The 21864-nt window shown below is 27.5% G+C and overlaps 2 protein-coding genes and 1 non-coding gene across 3 annotated transcripts in view; 1 reads left to right on the top strand and 2 right to left on the bottom strand.

Annotated features, from left to right (window-relative positions):
• LOC129987412 (cysteine-rich secretory protein 2-like) overlaps nucleotides 1–7010 on the bottom strand; it is a 94993-nt gene extending 87983 nt beyond the window's left edge. Inside the window, exon 1 of the mRNA XM_056095387.1 lies at nucleotides 6964–7010. The gene's annotated coding sequence lies outside the window, so the exon portion shown is untranslated. The remainder of the gene's footprint in view (nucleotides 1–6963) is intronic.
• A 2942-nt stretch (nucleotides 7011–9952) lies between these two features.
• LOC129988692 (uncharacterized) lies at nucleotides 9953–17816 on the top strand. Its single transcript, XM_056096966.1, has 4 exons — nucleotides 9953–10100; nucleotides 12294–12542; nucleotides 16305–16447; nucleotides 17697–17816. Exons 1-3 carry the CDS (start codon nucleotides 10086–10088, stop codon nucleotides 16428–16430), a joined length of 390 nt encoding a protein of 129 aa, XP_055952941.1. The 5' UTR covers nucleotides 9953–10085; the 3' UTR covers nucleotides 16431–16447; nucleotides 17697–17816.
• A 2839-nt stretch (nucleotides 17817–20655) lies between these two features.
• On the bottom strand, nucleotides 20656–20743 carry Trnay-gua (transfer RNA tyrosine (anticodon GUA)). The gene is given in 2 exon segments: nucleotides 20656–20691; nucleotides 20707–20743. It is a non-coding gene; the product is annotated as a tRNA-Tyr (tRNA).
• Between the last annotated feature and the right edge of the window lie 1121 nt (nucleotides 20744–21864).

Raw genomic sequence — 21864 nt, 5'->3', positions numbered from 1 at the left:
AACATTTCATATTCAGTTTAGCAAATTTTCTTTGTTATAATATCAGACAATTTAATAAAATTGAAATGTTTTAAAATTTTAAAAATTGTGAAACTAAATTTAGACCTTATTATTTCGTTTATTAATTGCTTAAAAATATCTAATGTTGCATACTTATCAGTAAATAAATCTAGATCAAATTAAATACTTATTAGATACTTATTACAAATTAGATACTTATTAGATACTTATTACAAATTAGATACTTATTAGATACTTATTACAAATTGGATACTTATTAGATACTTATTACAAATTAGATACTTATTACAAATTAGATACTTATTAGATACTTATTACAAATTAGATACTTATTACAAATTAGATACTTATTAGATACTTATTACAAATTAGATACTTATTAGATACTTATTACAAATTAGATACTTATTACAAATTAGATACTTATTAGATACTTATTACAAATTAGATACTTATTACAAATTAGATACTTAGATCAGATTAGATTTTTATTCAATAGAAAGTATTTAATTTGTTCTCTTTGTACAAAAAAAGCGATTTTTTTAATATTTTTATTTGAGCTCAAAAGGGACAATGACTTTATTTGAAGACAAATGCAAACAAACGTAATATTGAATACCTGAAACATTTATTTTCAATTTTAAAATGCTTTGAAATGAATAAGGACCAAAGAACTATTCGACGTACAAATGAACACGTACTAAAGAAGCTCAATTGTAGTTAAATTCTTATTCACAATAAAATTTTATCGTTCTTACATTCATAAAATGATGTCTTAAAAATCTCATCTATAAAAATTCTCTGAACAATAGTAAAAGGAACAACATATTTATTATAGCTCGACCGTTAAAAATTATAAAATGGGTTTAATCTCTTGTTGAACTTGAGTAAATTGATATGTCTGTGATTTATATTGAGTGCGAACAAGTAATTCTCAAGGTTACATAGATTATTGAATTACAAAATATCCTACTTCTTATCTTTTGTGCATTTTAATTTAGTATTTTATTGATAATATCCAAAACTTTTGCCATTATTTTGAATATAATGATCTTGATATAATCACATCTGCTGGTAAAAAGTGTGTGTGTGTGTGTGTGCGTGCGAGCGTATGTGTGTGTGTTTTTATAAACATATTTTAACAATGCGTGGGAGTAAAACTAGAACTTTTGGAATTTTAAATTCGATTTATTTCACCATAGGAACCATATTATGCACAGAAGAAAAGCGATTAGAGATGCGTCAGTCTACTTCGCCATATAAGAGCAAAGTGACAGAAATTTCCCTTTCAGTGATTTCTTTGCTACTTAAGGAAATCTTAGGTATCTTTAAAAGAATGTTATAAGAACTGCGGATTTTTATACCTCTACGTCAAATATGAGAAAATGAATAGTCATCAATTTTCTAGAGAACATATTGTAAATAATGAAATAAAAAGCGGGAATTGGATCAGGGAATAAGAGAATATTTTCGAATGAATTCGGTCTAATTAAAAATAACAACTAGGAAATTAATTAAGATTTAATTTAGATTTAAAAATGTTATTACATATATATATATATATTAAACTCTCTTCTATAGGTTATTTAAAGGACAGTTCGAAAATGAAGAACAATCTTATCTTGACTAAAAATACGAATTCATCTTATTGTGCGATATAATATTATACGTCTACTAAATGGTATTTCATAATAATTTAATATTTAAAATCATTATTATACCTAGAACAAAAAATATTAATAAAATTTAAAATATTTATAATTAAAGACTTTTACTATAAGTAAGAGTTCTGGAGCTTTAATTTTCTCTTCTATCTCTAAAATTATTTTTGATAAAAATTAAAGTTTTGTTTTGTTTAATTTATTTTAAAAGAATTCTAAAGAAAATCGACTTAATCGAATCAAAATTGCAGACGATATGAATGATTTGTTTATGGCTTATTTATTTGTTCTACAGATGTGTAAGTTTTTGCAATTAGTCCAAGCTTGGTGTCGTAATTACTGCTACAGCAAAAAATTAATAAGAAATCAATGGAAAAAAATCATCAAAAGTAAGAAAAAAAGTGAAAAAGAGATAAAGATGACGCATCATTAGGCAGAGACATATTGTATATTTTATATAAACTAAACTTTTATATTAAAAATAAGTTATTTAAAAATCGTTTGCCACATGCACTTTTGGATTCCGTCGATTGCTACAATTAGATTCCTTTCATTTTAGCAGACGATGCATAATTAAAATATATTCCACAAATGCAAATGTATAAACTAACTTTTAATGAATTTTTGTATAATTAATTAAGAAAAAACGTTTTCATTAGAAAAAAAACACATGAAAGTTTCCTTCAAATCATTCATCCATTTTTAAACAAACGAACAAGAAGTAATAATGACAGCAATGTTTTGCAATAATTCTTCGTAAGCAGATATTTGGAATTTCTTAAAATTTTATTAGGGAATACATTGCAAAATGCTATCATCATTATTGGATATATTTGATATTTAAAAAAAGTATTAGAAAAAAAAACATATATTAAAATGCTTACCTTTATACTAATAGTCATTTTTGATATTTCTTCCGTTTTACTTTTCTGTATAGAGGTACAGAGGAGATATTATAGTCGTCAAAAAATTCGAATGCTCGCATTGTGATTTTAACGAATTTCCTAGGTCCACAATTTTATGCAACGGGAAAGAAATAAAATCATCATTGGAGAGAATGTTTCTGGGAAAACTTTTTCCACTAATTTAATTAACTTTCCAAGAAAATATTCAAATTTTGAATAAAAAAATATTTATTTTTATTAGGAGACTGACGCGTTAACTATTGTGTTATAGATGTTTGATTTCGAATACCATTCCATTTATACTTTTTATTCATAGTAAATCATAATGAATTGATTTTATATTCTAAATTTTATTCTCTCATTTTTATATTCTCATTTTTATTTAATTTTTTATGTACAATATATTGCAATCGTTGAAAAATTCGAATTTGTGACTTTCACGAATTTTCACATTTCTCAATTTCTTGAACCCGAGTATCACATATTTAGAATTGTGTCTGTCTGTCTGTGAACTCGATAACTCGAAAGCCACTTTAAGCTAGATGAATGAAATCTGGAATTTCGTCTTAATTTTAAATCGTAAATAAAATCAATCAAAGATGTATTTCTATCAAATTTCGATTGAAATTCATTTTCAGACTCTCTACCTGACTGTCAAGAGTCCAAGTGAACATGATAGCTACAAATTGTTAAAAACTAGATAGATGAAATTTGGTATGCAGTCTTTGCTTCTGAAATATAGATCTATGTCAAACTTTGAATCAAATCCTTCAAAGAATGGGCGCAAATAAAGTAGTCCAAAATGCATATTACATTAGTATTTATATTTACTATATTACAAAATACAAAACGCTCATAAGTGAAACTCTGAAAATAAAAATCTAAACACTTGTGGCGATCACAGTTTTGCTCAAAGTGTCCATTTTTAAGCTTGGAGAAAAGGCAGATAACATCTTTTTAGTATAGAGAAAATATAGTAATCGTCAACAAATCCGAACTCGAGATTTCGAAGAATCTCCTGCTTTTAGACCTCCATGAAATCGAAAAACACAATTTTAGAAAATGTCCGTCTGTCTGTCCGTAAGTGACAAAGATAACTCAAAAACACTTTGAACTAGACGGGTGAAATTTGGTATACGGTCTTTACACCAAATTTGCAGATATCTATACAATTTTGAGTCATATATACTCTGAGGAAGTTCCGGCTGTCTGCCTATAAGTTAATATGATAATTACAAAACGAAGAGAGATATATAGATAAAATTTGATGCACATATTTAACATTTATAATTCAAACGCGTGTCAAACTATGAGCCAAATTCAACAAGGAGTTGACCATCTGTCTGTCTGTACTTCCGATCACACATAAATGCGATAATTAAAAAACACGATGACTTAAAAATACCAAATTAGGTATGGGAATTCGTGACAGCAAGTGCAGTTTTGTGTCAAATTTTGGTTTCAGTCGGTCGAGGAAAACGTGTCTAAAACACAATTTCGATGTTTGGATACTATTAAGGAATACCATCGATTAATCGCCGAATAACTCGCCAAGGACGAAAGATTCAGTCAAATTACTAAATTCACGCCAAAAATTAATATTTCCTAACTATTGTACGCCAAAGCCATATAAGGCATTCTTTGAAATTACAAGTTTATTAGAGAGTATGCGAGAAACTTTTGGGAGGACCATTCACGCTGGTTTTTAGTGGGATGCGAGACCGTTTCGGAGGTAAGATAACCGCTGGTTTCTTCGATTATTTTAGGGAATGCTTTATCAAATATCTGTGTCATTACAAAGCTATATTTTTTTAACACTGAAATCTAGAAGAATGTATCAGAATCATGTCAAAACGGCGTACAAACGGAAAAGTGAGTAAAACATTTAATTGCATCAACAGCATCAAATTTTGTATGTCCTTTCCTTGATGCAATTAAAAGAATATTTTGATTAATTTTTAAACGTACATGAAATTTTTAATTTTCTGACGGTTTTTTTTTCTTCGAAAGAATCCTTTTATAAATTGGAAATTTTTAGTGAACTTAAAGTTCATAAACCCTTTCCAGAGCCGTGGGAAGTATGCTTCCCACCAAATTTATCAATCTTTGTATTAAATTATGTAGGTTGGCATCAGTTCTGACAAATTTTTTTAGAAAGACAGAAACCTAGATGCTTCAGTTCTTTATCTCACACAAAATGATTTGTCTTGATTTGTTACTTAATTATTAATGAACCAAATTAATTAATGAATCAAATTAAATTTATCTAATAAGCTAAATGAATCCCTTTTCTTATTCTAATTTCAAGCCTAAAAATATTTTAACATAATATGACTAGAAAAAAATGGCCCTTTAAAGGGTTAAAAGAATAAATTAAAATTACAACATAAAGAATAAATTATAAAATGATAATAATATATTTTAATTTCTTATATTTGACGTTCAAATTTTTAATTTTTAAAATTTTTGATGTTTTAAATTAATTTTTTTTTTTTTTTTTTTTTTTTTACACGAAAACGAGTATAAGAGATTTTATTGCATCAAGTCAAAGACATCAAATTTTGTATGTCCTTTCCTTGACGCAATTTAAAGAATTTTTTTTTTTTTTTGATAAATTTTTAAGTGTACATCAGTTTTTTTTTGGAGGGGGGGGGGCAAAAACTTTGAAGGTATAAAATTTTCGATTTCGCACATTCTTATTCTGTTTTTCCTGATTGTTTCACATTTCTGAGCAAAGCGAAACATTCTAACGGCTGCAAGACAGGTTCTTCGGTGAAAAATTACCACTTTCCTCTAAAGCAGAAGTGAAAGTGGATAACAAAATTACCTCTTGTATCATTTCAACATGCTTTCTAGTAATTCCACAATCGAAAGATACCGACACTTGGACTTCGTTGACCTTGAGCTTAGTCATTTCAACGTGCCTTACCATATTAAGTACCCTGCTTTATTTCAGTTCTTTCCCCTTTCCTTTAGTGTCGAAATTCACCCATGAACACGTGTTTTGGTAAGAGCACTTGGCTCTGCGTAACACTGGGAAAATATGTCAAGTAAATATACTAGTTAAATTCCCTTGGACAAAATTAAGAGCACTTTTAATTGACTAGTGGTTAAAAGGTCGTTTTATTGCTTTCATTGCTACTTATTCAGATTTAGCAATTGTTAAAAATGTTAGAAAACGTCCTTACAAATTTTAGGTTAATTCAAGATGCCATATTAATTGAGTATATCATATTAACATGAATGCCAACATTAAACATGAATGCCAACTTGTATATCTATATAGATAGATAGATAAATGTTTATTGATTTATTCTTTTATAAAAATCTAAAAACTTTTTTTTTTTTTTTTTTTTTCATTCTTGATGAAATTTTGTTCAAATGCTTTGCAAGATAATAAGAAAGTCATAATAAACATTTGTAAATTCAAAAGTTATTTAAAAATTAAGCTTAAATAACTTTTTATTGTTTTTCATCTTTAACTTCCAAAAATATTAATTCGCAGATACAATTTTTAATACCATCTTAAAACTCGCACTACATTTTAAAAGATTTGGTTAATTTCTTTCTTAATTTTTATAGGTTTTTAAAAAATTAGATAAGCAAGCTATAACAATGTTTAATTGTTATGGTAAAATTCACGTGTATTTCTTTGTTCCATTAAACCAACCATTTGTTCCATTAAATTCCATTAAACCGTGTGCTTTTTTCAGTGTTTCAATTAAGAAAAAAAAATTGCTTTATTTGGACATAAATTCCGAAGCAGGATATTAATATTAACTTCCGTATTTATTATGCAGAATATCCACTTTATAATTTGGCTGTTAAAGAGTATTTCCATTAAATTCATATTTTACAAACTCATTAAATAGCGATGTGAAATTTCGAATATATACATTCCAACATAACAGAAAAAAAAAGTCAAAAAAGCCAGTGTTCTGAACAAATAAACAAATAACTGAAAGAAGCTAATTAAAAATGTTTTTGTAAGTGTGAGTTAAATAATTAAATTATATAATCTCATAATATAATAGATGAAATCATTATCTATCTCAAAATCTTAACTGTTCTCCGAATTTTATTAATCTCCTTATTGCACTTTTAAATTACTGTATTCACATTCACAAGGGCAAATAGAGAAATAATATTCTAAAATTTAATGTTTTTCCAGTCTGATGGAAGCATTAAAATTCGTCAAAACGCAAAACTCGGCGAATTTTTGGATAGTATTATTACTATTTCTCTTCTTTGCATCGAAAAAAAAAAAAAATGGTGGAAAAATCAGAAAATATAACAAGAAGCTAACACCAGTTTTACTTGCAACGAATACATTTTAAAATGTTAAACAATAATTTGAAATGAAAGATTTACTTTACCTTTATTCCATAAGATTTTGAAAAATCGTTTATCTCGCAGACGATTACTCTTTTACTAATCATATCAAACTTAAATCTAACGTTAGTTATTTTCAAAGAAAATTTACGTAAACAGGAAGCGATATCAAATCGTCTGTTTCCTTTGATAATACCAACTGTAAACAAATGAGACATGTAAACAGATGAATTTTAATTAGTTAGATAGTTTCCAAATTGTAGTAAAAGAATATAAGCGTCTGAACATTCATAAATAACTAGAGAAAGCAATGGAAACTTTATAATTTCTGACAAGATCGAAAACGTTTTGTCTACATGAACAAAAAGTACTCTTACTTCTTCACAATCATATCTTGATTTAAAAATTTTATTGTCACTTAAATGTCCATTAAAACGAGAAAAGGGCTGATAAATGTTTTTATACAATTCTGAATCACGTTTAGTTTAGATTAGTTTATATATATATTAGCGATTAGTTTATATTTAGATTATATTAGCGACCCATTCGACAGCAGTATTAGGGCAATTTGGGAACGGAATTTTTGAGATTTTGAGCTCCAGTCAGACGAAATGGACGGCACCGGAGTTCGAGCTTCTTTCACCAAGCTTCTGCACCACATCGTGGAGAACATTTTCTCGAAGCATCGGATTTGGCTTGTGATAGTCCCATAAATACGATGGATCTTTGTTGGAATCGGGTCTCCCGCTTGGCTCGAAATCTTGGCCACTGCAACCCCTTTCCTATATCGAAGAAACGATTTAATGATATAATTAAATCGCATTTTGAAGATCTTTGTCTTCAAGAGACGCCATGATGTACATCTATTTCAAAAGTCAAATTAACTAAGAGAAGAGGATAAAATCCTTATAAGAAAATCCTTATTAACATGCTTAGGGCAGACCAATACCTACTGGCTTATCATGTGTTGGTTACCGGTCAATGGAATACAACTATTTATGTTATAAGCACTACCAATAAGCAGCAATGAACGTTTTTCTTACCTTGTATAAAACGAAATAAGGAAAGACTGAATATGATTTAAATTTTAAAATACAATCGCCGAAAAGGAAACAATGAATTGCCAATAATACAAAATAATCCTCTCTATTCTTCTCAAAGTAGGTGAAAACTTCCCAAAAAAAAGAAGTCATTCACGACAAAGACATGCTTAGCGGAAAGACGAGCAGGAAAATGAATAGATAGAGAAAAGAATTTCCGACAGAAGTTTCGTTGTTGAGGGGGATTACAATATCTGTACACTTTGTGCACGAGAAAATAAAAAAATAAAAATTATGCCCCATTTAAAGTAAATGAAAATATTATTTCTTATTACAAAGACAATTCTAAAAGTCCCAAACTCACAGTTGTTAATAGCTCTGCTATATGTTCTAGTAAGAACGAGATGCTCATAAAATGGAATAAAATCGATCAGTTTTTGTTCTAGTGACTTAGGAATAATATTAACGAATCTTCCTTATGATTACTAAAAAGAAAATTAAAAGAAAAACACAAAATATTGTTCTAATTTGGTTTTATAACGTTATTTAATTCGATTAGCATTATTTTTTTGTGAGTTGCTCTGAAAACTGACTTTTACTTCCAATAATAACTATTGAATGAAAGTTAATAGTTATTGTTCAGGTTTCATTTGCTAACAAACAAGCGGTTAATGCCAACGAATTGCTCATTGTTTTGATACTAAAATATTTTATCTAATAAAATACAGACATCTTAATGTCTTATTTATGATACAATTATATGCCTTATTTATGGTATAATTATCTATATAATTATACATAAATAATGATAAAGAATTAACAGCATCAATAATTCCTCTTAATAAATGCTGCTAAATGTATCAGATATGGTTCTAATTTTTAATATACAGAACTATAAAACACGCCATTTCTGTATGCCACTGTCAAAAATTTGATATCTCATTATTTAACTTCAAAAATGCTTTTATATCCAAGAAAAAGTATTCAGCTAATTGCTTGAAAACAAAGTCCCCCCCCCCCCAAGTTTATTTTTACTACAGTTTCATTGAGATAGTATCATTTCAAATCCACCAAAACAGAATTTAAAATCTCCCTTTGTTTTCAGAGTTTTTAAGAAAATTTCTTACTAAACAAAGCATTCATTTTCTAACTTTATTTGATGTTTAATCAGCAAAAGGAAGCTGTTAATTGCTTTTTAACTATCTTACGTTTTGTTCTTAAACAAAAGTCGTCTTTTTCGTCTGCGTACCTTCTATACAAAAATGTCAAGACTTTCAAATAAAACTGCAACCACACCCATGATTTTTTTTATCATATTCTAGAAAGAAACTTTCAACTCCGAATAAAGAAATGTCACTTTAAAACAAGTTTGCAACATGAAAATGTATGAAGTTCTTTATGTTCTGCCAGTAATAAATGACACATGTAAACATTATTTCATAAATGTTCGAGGTCTAGTCCCAAAATCCTTGTTAGAAAAATAAATAATCTTGCCGCTGAAATAACGGCAGACGATAATCAAGAATCTTGCGAACGATCTTTCTTGATCGTCTGACCAATCAAAATTCGTTGTTTGTCACACCTATCAAAACGTTTTTAACCCCCATTTTCCCTCCCTGAAATCGCGGTTCAGTGAAATCCCATTCAAGGCTACATTTTTTTCCCTTTTTTAATTTTTTTTTTTTTTCTAATTTTCTTCCCCTGCAAACAGAGAAGCCTTGCAAGGTCAATTGTAGGATAGTACGATGATTCTATCTATTTTTTTTATAATTCTTTTTCCCCCTTATTATCTTTTGCCGTTGCAATCACTCAAAAGCATCAATTTTAATTTTTTTTTATTATTATTTTTCTTATTTCTTGTTCGCTTCTTTCATTCATTTTTTTAGAGCTTTTGTTGTTCTTAGCTTTTTTTTTTCTTCTTGGGTGAAAGAGGGGGGGGGGGGGAATACCGTATTCTGAAGCTGTGTCCCAGGCTAATTATTATACTCTGTTCGTCCCACCTATGGGCTTCGTATCCAAACTGGATTGCAATGACCTAATTCCACTACTATAAAAACTTTCATTTTTATTTAAAAATGATATTCTGTCTTCTCAACTCTTTCGCTTAACCACTCCTAAGAAGAAGCATGAACAGTTTGGCGGTAAGTAGATCCTCACTAACATTTACAACAAAAGTGACAGTTCGGCAAATAAGCAACTTCTCAGTTGAAGATGACATTACATTTAATATTTCTAGCATATTAAATAAGTATTGCAAGGCTCTTTTTTTTCAAAATTATTCCTTTTAATTAATTTTATAAAGAATAATTCTTTATAATTGTTCTTATAAAGAATTATTCTTTATTACTGTTCTTATAAAGAATTATTCTTTATTACTGTTCTTATAAAGAATTCTTCTTTATAATTGTTCTTTATAATAATATATAAGAATTCTTCTTTATAATTGTTCTTATAAAGAATTATTCTTTATAATTGTTCTTATAAAGAATTATTCTTTATAATTGTTCCTATAAAGATTTCTTTATAATTATCAAAATTATTCTTCTATTTTTTATTATAAGTTAGGTTATTGTTGACCTGTATGTGCTAATGAAATGCTAGTTCATTTTTACCCGAAAATCTTCTATTTACTTCCAAAATTGTAAAAGGCGGGGGAAATGCAAGTTTGTTTTTATCCGAAAAACATCTGTCTCTAAAGTAATTCAGCATCTGTTACTTTATTTCCTTTGAGCATGTTTGTTTGTTGATATCGATTACATACGGTAGAAATCGAAATATTTCAGCATCAGTTGCTTTGTTTACGATAAACAAGTGGTGGTTTTGACTTTGTTTATATAGACTTTAAACATATAGCATAGATTAAATTAATTTAATTTTATCTATTTCACTAAATCAGCCATGGATAACTATAAATATTATTACAACGATAAAGAATCTACTTAAATGTATGATTATTTTTGTGATATATATAAAAATTTCAGATTACTTTTTATGACTACAAATCTTAAATGTTTTGCAAACTTTTTTTTCATTCAATAATTCTTTTATCTTATAATTCTAACGTATTAATGATTTTTAGGTTAATCTTTTTTTATTTATTCTTATATGAAAACTTATTTATTTTTTTATTTATTTATTATAATTCCAGATTTTCGGCATTGACCTTTTTATACAATATTATTGAGGCAGATATTTGGTTTTATAAATATTCTAATAATTAAGAAAAGTATGGAAAAATTTAAGAACCTGATAATGCATTAATATTATCCTAATTTGTTATTTATCATTCATAGAATTTGCATTCTTTACAAACTTATTTATTTGATAATTTAATTAATAACATGTTTTTATTCTAATTTCGATCTACTTGCTGTCTTCCTTACTCCAGTGGGCCTACACAGCTGCCTATTTGCCTGATAGAAAATCCACCACAGAAGAGAACGTTTTTAAGAACTTGTGATAGTAGGAATATGAGGAGAGAAATCATAAAAAACGTTTGTTACGAATCTGAGTTAATTATGAAAAAAATTTGTCAAATCAAAACTTTCTTTGATATGGCCTACAAATGATTTAATTGACTGTTTACTTTCAATTATACCTGTTTTTAAAATGGATTTTTTTTTCTTTTACATTTAATATTATTTAAATACTTGTGGGTTAACTTGTAATTTCAAGTTGAGTACACGTATTTCATATTTTTTTATTTATTACATAGTTAATGGATTGCTCCAAAACGTTTAGAAAGTCTGAGCATCTAATTATTGTGATAATCAAATTTCAATAGAGTCAATTCCAATGATTATCGGCCATACAGCATGAGTAACTGCTTTTCTCATCTTGTATCAAATTATCTTATTATTATTTTTTTACCCTGCTCGATGACATATTTTTTTGTGTGTCAACGAGAAACGCAACGGATTTTGAAATCACATTGGTAAGGCACTCTTAACATATATTAAGTGAGCATGCATGGCCTTCATTCCGTTGTCATCTGAGCCTTCTTATTTTTCAATCTATTTATATTCTAATTAACTTTCTAACATTGAGAAGTCAACACTGTCTTTCGACTTGTCTTGAAGAGCAAGTGTACAGAATTTCATCAAGATCGTACAGCAGCAACTTTCATCTTTATAGACTGGTCTTCATAACCCGCTTCAATGAAAGCAATGCTAAAAATGATAAATTTGATTGAATTGGAACGGAGTTTGGTCATAGCTTGAGAGAGATCTGCTCTTTAATAATATAACTACATTAAAATTTATACGTTAATGAAATTATTGTAAACTGATTATAAGCTTAATTGTACTTTTTCTGTACTGTACTTTTTCCTTCAGGTCGCAGTTTTAGCCTTCCTGTGTTGCTCAGTAGCCATGGCTGGCTACGCCAGGACCTACTACCACACAGGTCATAAGACCCACCACCTGGGCGGAGCTGCCTATGGATACCACGCTCCCAGGTACGTTGTGCCTGCCCATTACGCCAAGCCTGTGGTCCACCACTCAGTACCAATCGTCTACGCCCACAAGTCTTACAGCAAGCCTCATACCACCCACTACATCAAGCCTGTTGTACATGCCGCCCCGGTGAGTAATTCACGAATTTTTAGGGTGTGTTTCATTAATGCTCTCAAGCCGGTTTTCCACCTCATAATGGCAGAATCATATAAGACACCTGGAATATAAATTTTAAACTTCAATAATGCTTTTTGTTCGGATAGTGACCCTGGACCATTAGGTGATATCTGCTATAATTGCCCCTGCTATAGCGTGAATAATAGTGGCCCTTTTTTGTACTATGAGGGAAATCACTTCCATTAATGGTCAATGGCGTAGCGGGGATAGATGACACTGGCAGCACTGTATTTATTTTCACCCTTGCCAGATTTGATTTGTCGATTACTGTCTTCATCTACCCTAAAAATATTTCGTTCCAGAATTCCTCATAATTGACGCCTAGGACATCTATAATTCCATTGTCAGTCCTTGGAACACCACTGTTATGTTCTGCATATCATGAACAAACTTGATTCCACTTGGTGAGAATATGACAGTCAACTTTTCAGTGGTGTAAAAGTTTAAGTGATACCTGGAGTATAATACGATTTTTGTTCTCTTCATTGTCGTATTTAACTTTAAAAAGGAATGTAATTGCGCAAATATTTTCTTTTAGGATCCCCTCCAACAAGACTCGAATTCTGATCAGACCTATGAATGCATATTCCGGGATTCAGAATTTAATTATTTGGCACCTTGTTCCCTCAGGTGCAATAAGCTTGTTTAGTAGAAAAGTTGAAAAGATTTTTATGAATCATCATATTTCGAATATATCGACATGCCATATAAAGCGTTCTTCGTCATAATAACAAAATTTTGTATCTAACCGTAGAATGGATACTTGGAGTCATGCTGACTACCCACACTATGATTCAAATTGACACCAAGTATGAATCAAGTGGATTCAAAAGAAAAAGTTCAACATCCGAAGATCGCCAATAGTATCTTTCAATTACAAATTGGCTAAATCAATATAAAATTCCAAGAACAACGATGCATTTGGAAGCGGGATCACTAGCATTTCATTCGTACAGCAACTTGTAGACGATAAACTATTTATTGATGTAGTATAATACAATTAATATTAAAATCAGCATTCATATAAATAAAAATAAATAGTAATTCATATAAATAATAAAAAGAATTACAGAATTCCATTAGTGAAAATATTTCTTAAAGACAATCAACTTTATTGCAAATGTTCTTTTGATTAAAAGCACAATATTTGTAATAGAGAATCAACATCTGATGTTGTTGAGTTTTTTATTTGAAGCCTTCTTACCTTAATTACCCTCTTGAACTCCAGAAAGTCGTTGAAAATAGAATTAATTACATGTCTTGTCGAAGTTCAACGTAAGTCTTTAAAAGATACACATTTTTTATAATAATTATAAACTTTATAATTATAATAATTATTATTTAATTATATTTTTACTAAAAAATCGTACAGATCATTAATATTTGGTTAGTTTTACATTAATCAACTGTATCTCGTGATTTTTTTAATAATAGTATTGAAAGCTAGCCTTAAGTGCGATATGCTTTACAAAAAAGACCCATTTTACTTTTGTGTGTCATCATTTCACTTTAAGGCTTTTACTCAGAGGCTTTACGTAATTGCAAAATTTAACTTTTCTATAACTGTACATATAATGAATGGTCTATTAAATCTCTGAAAAAGAAGAGAAATAAATCGGACCAAGAGTCATTGTTAAGATCATGTCAGCCAATATTCTCTCTGCCAATGGTTTTTCACTTGCAGTTAAGCAACATTGTCTAACTTATGATTCCAAAACTGAATAAAAACAAAGTTTCTACATCATTAATCATACTAATATTAAATAAAAAATAACATGTAGGAAGTAACAAAGAAAATATTCAGAAATTCTTCTGGCAAAATTTTGATGAAAATATCCATCTAACTATCTGTCAAATAACATAGTCATTGAAATATTTAATAATGTTTAAGTACATTTGAGTTAAAAGCTTTTGTTTTTAAAGAATTCGGGTATCTTTTCAGAAATAATTTTAAAAAAAGATTTTAATTTCCAGATAAAATAATTTTCTCTATACAATAAATGCAGACATTCTAGAATTTCACGAAGCTTGCGAAAACGTTGTCATGTCCTTAAAGGATGGAATCTCAAGACTAGAAGTTAAACAATACTGGAATATCAACCAGCTCATAATAATTCTAAGTAAATACAAAACAGTTAGTAAGAAACCGGAACACTTCATCACAAGAATTGTTCTTTAAAACGTGATAAGAGAAAGTATCGAATTCTAAGTAACTTAACCTCGTTTATAAAAGATGCAAACGTATTGTTTAAGTTAACATGAAACGCGCACTAAATGCATTTTAACCTGCGTGGCCTTCCGCAGGTGCAAATAGACAAACTTAAAGGCATAAATAAACCATTTTAATGGTTGTATTCGTGTTAGACGTTAGAAAACTATTTATTATTTTTTTTTTTTTTTTCCCAGACGACTTTTTCTTTGAATAAACAGTTCTGCTGCCAAATTCTAATGTAGAAGTTTCTTATTAATCGGAAAATTATATCAATATAGAATGCGGTTAATTCGAAGAAAGATTTTTCTGTTTTAATTCGAATCTTTTATCAAATGCAAAAATGTCATTCTGATTACAGCATTTTATGTTCAACTATATACCATCATTTATTAATATTTTCAAACTCCATGGAAAATAAAATTTTTAAATTTTGTGATTTTTTTAATTAGGTAAAAATGTCCGAAATACTTTATTTTTACAAATTTAAGGATTTTTTAAGCAATTTTTTATTTATTTATTCGTTTACTCATTTCTTACTTCTACTTTTTGTAATTTAAGTGATTAAATTTCCTTATTTATTTTATTAATGCATCAACTGAGTTCAAACTTCCAACTTTATTGTTAGAGTTTGAACTATCACTCTAAATTATATATGTATATATATAAAATTCTGAAAAAGTTTCACTTGCATTGTATAAATATCGCTGGAAGAAATATTAATATTAAATCATATATAACTCTGTAAATTTAGCTAGTCAGATGTAATTTTCTTGTTGATGGAAAAAGGACATCACTTCTTAATCGGAATAACTTCTTAATCTGAATAACCATTAACATAAAGAAACCTTGACATTAGATGGCGCGCAGAACGTTTGTATACCATTGTAATATCTTAAGACTTAACCCTAATGAATGTATTGATGAATATATACTTATATTCAAATATTATCTGACTGATAGAAGGATGCCAAACAAAATAAAACTTAATTTTTCTGTTCGTTTGACCTCTAGATTCTTGTTTCCAGAATTCTTTGTTTCAATCGATATTTAAGGCTCGGTATCTTATCAAGTATTTAGGGGAACCATTGAATATTTTGGTGAAATGATATAAAGATGATTCCAAAATTATGGCTATGAATTCATTACTATATATTGCTGAATAACCATTAATGTAGATAGACCTGATGTATTAAAATTGTTCAGAAAAAAATTCTTTGATTCATTTTTTTATAATGGCTAGAGAATAAATATCAAAAAATATTCTTCGAATGCCATAAAAATTAGTTTCATTTTTTTATAATGGCTAGAGAATAAATATCAAGAAAATATTCTTCGAATGCCATAAAAATTAGTAAATAATAGCATTCCTTAGTTTAATTATGTTTAAACTGCAAGTTATCATTTCTCCTTATTAGTGGTTTTTTTCATATTTATTTTTCATTTATATTCCTTTATTTTGATTTGCGAATTCATATGCAATTTATTTTTCTTGTACCTTTTAGATTTTGAGCAAACCATCCTACTACCTCGGAGGCCACGGACATGGGATTGGATATAAACCAGTCGCCTACCACGGTCACGCCGTCCACCCCGCTGTCTATGCTCACAAACCTCATTACCACCACTAACCGAACATTGTTTCAACGTAAGTTAACTTCCTAAATCTTAAGTTCCTAATTTCTGTGTTCAAAAATTAGTTTTTCTTTTGTGAAAAATCCGTATAAAATGCAATATATATATATATATATATATATATATATATATATATATATATATATATATATATATATATATATATATATATATATATATATATATATATATATATATATATATATATATATATATATATATTATATATATATTCAATTGGTAATGCTAAACTTCGACTAATAACTATGGGTTGTTTGAACAATTCAATATGTAATCACAATAACAAATTGGTTCCTCCGATCCGACAAAATGTACACGGAAACACTTGAATGACCGAACCGCCGCGACAGCAACACTGGTGGGAGTCCTCAGTTGAGTCCTGAGGGTCATCATCAGCCACGGTACAACCCTTCTCTAAGGAAATACGACCCGTCATCGATAGGAGGAGTCAGTCCCCCAACTTTTCGTGTACCCACAGGCTTGGCAAGAGCCGGAAGCTTCACATCCTCAATTACGAGGTGCCACCCCCACCCCCACCCCCGTGGGATCAATTCAACATGTAAAGTAAATTTGACAGCAATTCTACAAAAGCCGGCTTTATGTATTTTACTTTTAATTATTAATATTTTTTATAAATAAATAACTAAGATCAAAATAAAGATTCAGAAAAGTTGAAACCTGACTGCATTACTTATTACTACTTGTATTATTATTACTATTACTACTTATATATTACTAGTTAGAATCACAAAATGAAGATTAATTTGAATTATATTCATTTTTTGTGACTTACTGAAACATTCAGTCTACACATGGGCATTGGAAATTAAATTTAAAAATTAATTAGGGATTTTATGAGTATACATTAAAATGACCATTATTGAAAATATAAATATTTAATGCTGTTTTAAATTTATGATTTTTAATTAATTCTGAATCAATTAAAACTGAAAGTAGGAAGTTGAGATCTGCAGTAGTTTTATCTTTATTTTTAATTTTTCAGCCATAATTATTTCTCTTGTTTTTCCGATTAAAAATTCTTATTGTTCACTATTTGATATCAAAATTTGTTGGCAGAATTTTGAATCCTAATGTATATTTATTATGTCTAATATGATTTTTCAAAATTATGTTGCGATACATTTATAGTTATAAAACTTTTCTCTTCTTAAGGCATTAAATTTAAATTACTTTAAAATCTGTTGAAAAATAAGTTTTAATGAATTTATTTATTTTTACAGATTCCTTGTTTCGCCTTCGGTGAAACAATTCATCTCGATTTAAATATGACACCATCTACGTCTCCAGACGTTTCTGTAACAACTTCTTCAATAAAATGAATGGAAGTTTTGTCTCATCAATTTGTCTATTTTATTTACAGAGAAATTACATGACGCATTTCGTATCAATTTGCTGCGGGTTTCGCTTCAGAACTCATGCATTTTTTTGTTGTTGTTCCATTATTTAAAAAAAAAAAAAAATCTGCCTTAAATTGCAATTTAATAGGTTTTTATTAGATAGAATTAAATTCTATTAGTAATTTAATTAAAATCCTTAATCTAACAAAACAAAATCTAACAAAACGACAATCATAACAAAAGTATTATTTTTGAAAGTATATTAAAATGTGAGCATTTGCATACAAATTTCCTAGAACGAAGAGACAATAAAGAGTGTATTTCAATAAAAATAATCATTTTAATTTCTCTGTTTTAATAAATTGATCAAAATATAACAATGCATCCAATAATTAAAAAATACTTTTTTTTTTTTTTTTGCATATTTTGGACCGATTTTTAAAAAAAATTTACTTAGAATGTTAATAAATTAAAAATTAAGTGAAATTTTGGAATTTTTCTGCAATAACTTTAAAAATGTTATTGCACAAGAGTGAATTTTCAAAATTAAAAAATATATTTATATTTTTTTATGATATTAAGTTAATAGTCGTACAAATTTTTCTTGAATTTTGGAAATACAAATATTTTACTAATACAAAAATTTTATAAATTATACTTTTTATAAATATGGCGAATAAAAATAATTTTACTTGATGCAATAGGTAAAATTTTTTATTAAAAATACTAAAATAGATAAATATTCAATAAATAATCAATTCATAATTCCAATAAATGATTTTCAATAAATCAAAATATTTAGTGGATTTTGCTTAATTCGAAGTGCAATAAAAGTGGATTTAAACAAAAATTTAAATAAAAAACGGTGAATAAAAATAAATACATCAAGAAGAAACGATAATCTGAAACTGAAAGTGACTGTATTTATTTTTTAATACTTATCAGATTTAATATATAATAAATAATTTAAATGAAAAACAATAATATTAATTATAACTAAATAATTTTAATTTTTGAAAGAATAATTTCAATAAACAATCTAACGATTTCAGTTTAATAATAATATGCCATACTTGGAATACAATTCTGCAATAAAACTAAGAAAACGAAACAATTCACATCTAATGTGTTGAAAGTTTTTTAAAAAAATATTTCTTCAATTGCTTTTTTGAAAAATTAAATGCATTATATAAAAATTTACAGTTTAAAAAAGTTAACGGCTCTAAAAAATTAAGCTGAATGGGGGAAAAAATATGGTATACATGAAAAAAACTGCTAATTAAAAAAAAACATCGTTTTACTTTTTTATTTTTCTTTACTTATAGATCATAACAAATTTGAAATACAGACGGCATTAAATATAAAGTTAAAAGAAATTTCTAAGTACCAGAGAAATGTATTGACTTTTAATTCAAATTTGAATTAAATGCGAATTTGCGATTTTTAAAAAGTTTATATCAGCTATATATTGTATTAACTTTAATTTATGAACTATTCTATGAATGATGCTTTTAAATATCACTATTTGACATATATTCACATGGTGCAAAGCCATATTCATTAAACAAATTTTAGCTTATTAATTACTTTGGCTCATTTATTTCAGTTTTTCATCTCTCTCATAAAATGAAATAAAACATTGAGTTATAATGGCAATGAATTAAAATTTTCCAAAATGTTTTATATTGATTTCATTATTTAATCAATTCAACTAACACAACAATCGAATGGACTTTTTAAAGTAACTCTATACTTTAATTTATCAAAGATTTGTATGTATTGGAAAGAGAAACATATGTTATCTCTTTTATTTTATTTATTTTTTTGAAAAAATTAAGAATTTGATTTTTTTTTATATTCACTACAAGTATGTAAAATAGTATCCTTCAACAAGCGTTGGATTTTGCACAATATTACTTGGAATTGTTTTGTTATAATATTTAATTAAATGAATCAATAAATGTTTACATTACATTACAATTTATATATTACATAAACTCAAAATATATGGATGCTACCTTCCCACTCTCAAAAGAAATGGAAAAAAAGTGAATAAAAAATTTTGTTTCAAAAATAGATTATTATTAGTGATTTTTATTCTATGAAAACAATTTCGTCACTTATTTTCATTGAGACATTTGTTTCATTATCTTATCTTCAGATTAGAAACGAATGGCATGATATGACATGGCGCCATCTACTGACATTTTAGAAAATATAATTTTTTAAATATTAAAAAATTTTGAGATAAAACACTTGGAAGATAATAATGCTAATGAATTTTTCTTAGTTAATGAAATTACCTGAAAATATTAAAATTTTTAACTTCTGAAATAAAATAAAATACATGATAATTTTTTTTAAGAAAATTATTTTTAATACATTGTATCATCTATTCTGTGATGAAATATAAATTTTTATTTCAAAATTTTGCAATTTAGGCTAAGAATTAATTTATGATTTTCTGTAATTTTCATCTTAAAAATAGAATGTCGGAATGTAGCTTACTCACATTGAATCAAAAATATACATTCGTGTAAAAACTCAGAAACTGTTCATATTCTTGAGAGGAAAATCATCATTTGTAAACAATTCATTCAAAATTATTTTTAATCATTTCTGCTAATAATCCCAAACAATACACTAATTTAAATTCAATTTTTGTTTCGGAATTCTTTTTTTAATGTTTCATGCATATACTCATAAAATTGCAATTACATTTTTAAAGAAACTAGGCAGGGGATTGAAATCGAATTATGGAAGAAATTGTAGATCATAAAAATAGATTTTAAAAGAAATATAATCGCAATAAAAAGAAATTAAATTGGAAAAAAAACAAACTTCCGTCGAGCCGGAGTCGAACCAGCGACCTATGGATATCTATGGTAACCATCTACAGTCCACCGCTCTGCCAACTGAGCTATCGACGGCTGTTTCAAGTGAGGTTAGTAACGAACAAATCTAAATATGGATTTATTGAAATTCTAAAGATAACCTTTAAATCTTTGCTTTATTTTTAAAATATTGCAATATATAAAAACAGATTTAAATTAATTAATTCTATATCCATACAAAGTTTTCTCGTATTTTTTTTATCATTAATAATGTAACTTAATTAATTTACCCGATCTGCAAAATGATTTTTTTTTTTCAGAAAAATAAATTTGGAACAAACATCATTCAGGAAAAAAAAAAAAAATTATAGCTTTTTCATGAAAATATTATTTTGTTGTTCTCTATTTTTCATTGTTTACAGTTTAACATTTTTGAAACGAATGTTAATCATATGATTTCTCTCTTTATCGCATTTGTCAGGACAGTTTTCTCAAAACATTGATAAAATATAGAGCTCATAATACGCGTCTCACGCATTCGTCTCGGAATTTTAAAAAGTAATCATTTTATATTGTATTTATATTATATAAGCCCATTCTCAATTTAACTGACTTCCAAACATGCGATTTCGAATTAGCCGATCGTGGGTTTTTAGCTTGTTTGTGTTTGTGTCTATGTTTATGTGTGTGTCTGTGTATAATTTTTTTTATACCCGTCTTACCGAACGTTATACCAGGCAAATTCTTTCCTCTCTTCCTACTTTTTTTTTTTTTTTTTTTTTTTTTGTTTTGTTTCTATACGGCATGTGCATTTTAAATATAATTTCATTGTTATTAAAGCTTTTTAAATATAGTTCATAACATAAATACACTTACGGTATTATTTACATATCTATACGTCCATCAATTTGTCATAAATAGTTCGCTACGTCTGGAGTTTACAGTATTATACTGTATGGATTTTTGCTTATCAAAAGGGGGGAGGGGAGTTTTGCATTACAAATTTAAAATATCTTTAAGTGAAATAAAATTATTATTAATGTTACATAATTTCAATTTAACGAAGAGCTTTAACTTTTATTTAAGAAGTGTAATTTTACAGTCGCAAAGGGGGAAAAAATGAGATTATTTTTCATGGCAAATAGTGCTAGCAAATAACATTAACATTTCTTTATGAAACCAGCAAACGCATATACTTCGTATCTTGGAGAAATTGC

This window comes from Argiope bruennichi, chromosome 10 (genome assembly GCF_947563725.1).
Source record: "Argiope bruennichi chromosome 10, qqArgBrue1.1, whole genome shotgun sequence".
Lineage (NCBI taxonomy): Eukaryota > Metazoa > Arthropoda > Arachnida > Araneae > Araneidae > Argiope > Argiope bruennichi.
This window is presented reverse-complemented; position numbering and strand designations above follow the sequence as displayed.

Excerpts from the sequence above, each read along its gene's own strand:
- LOC129988692 (XM_056096966.1), top strand. Across the intron at positions 12,543-16,304 it reads CTGTTGTACATGCCGCCCCG|ATTTTGAGCAAACCATCCTA; the intron begins GTGAGTAATTCA and ends TGTACCTTTTAG.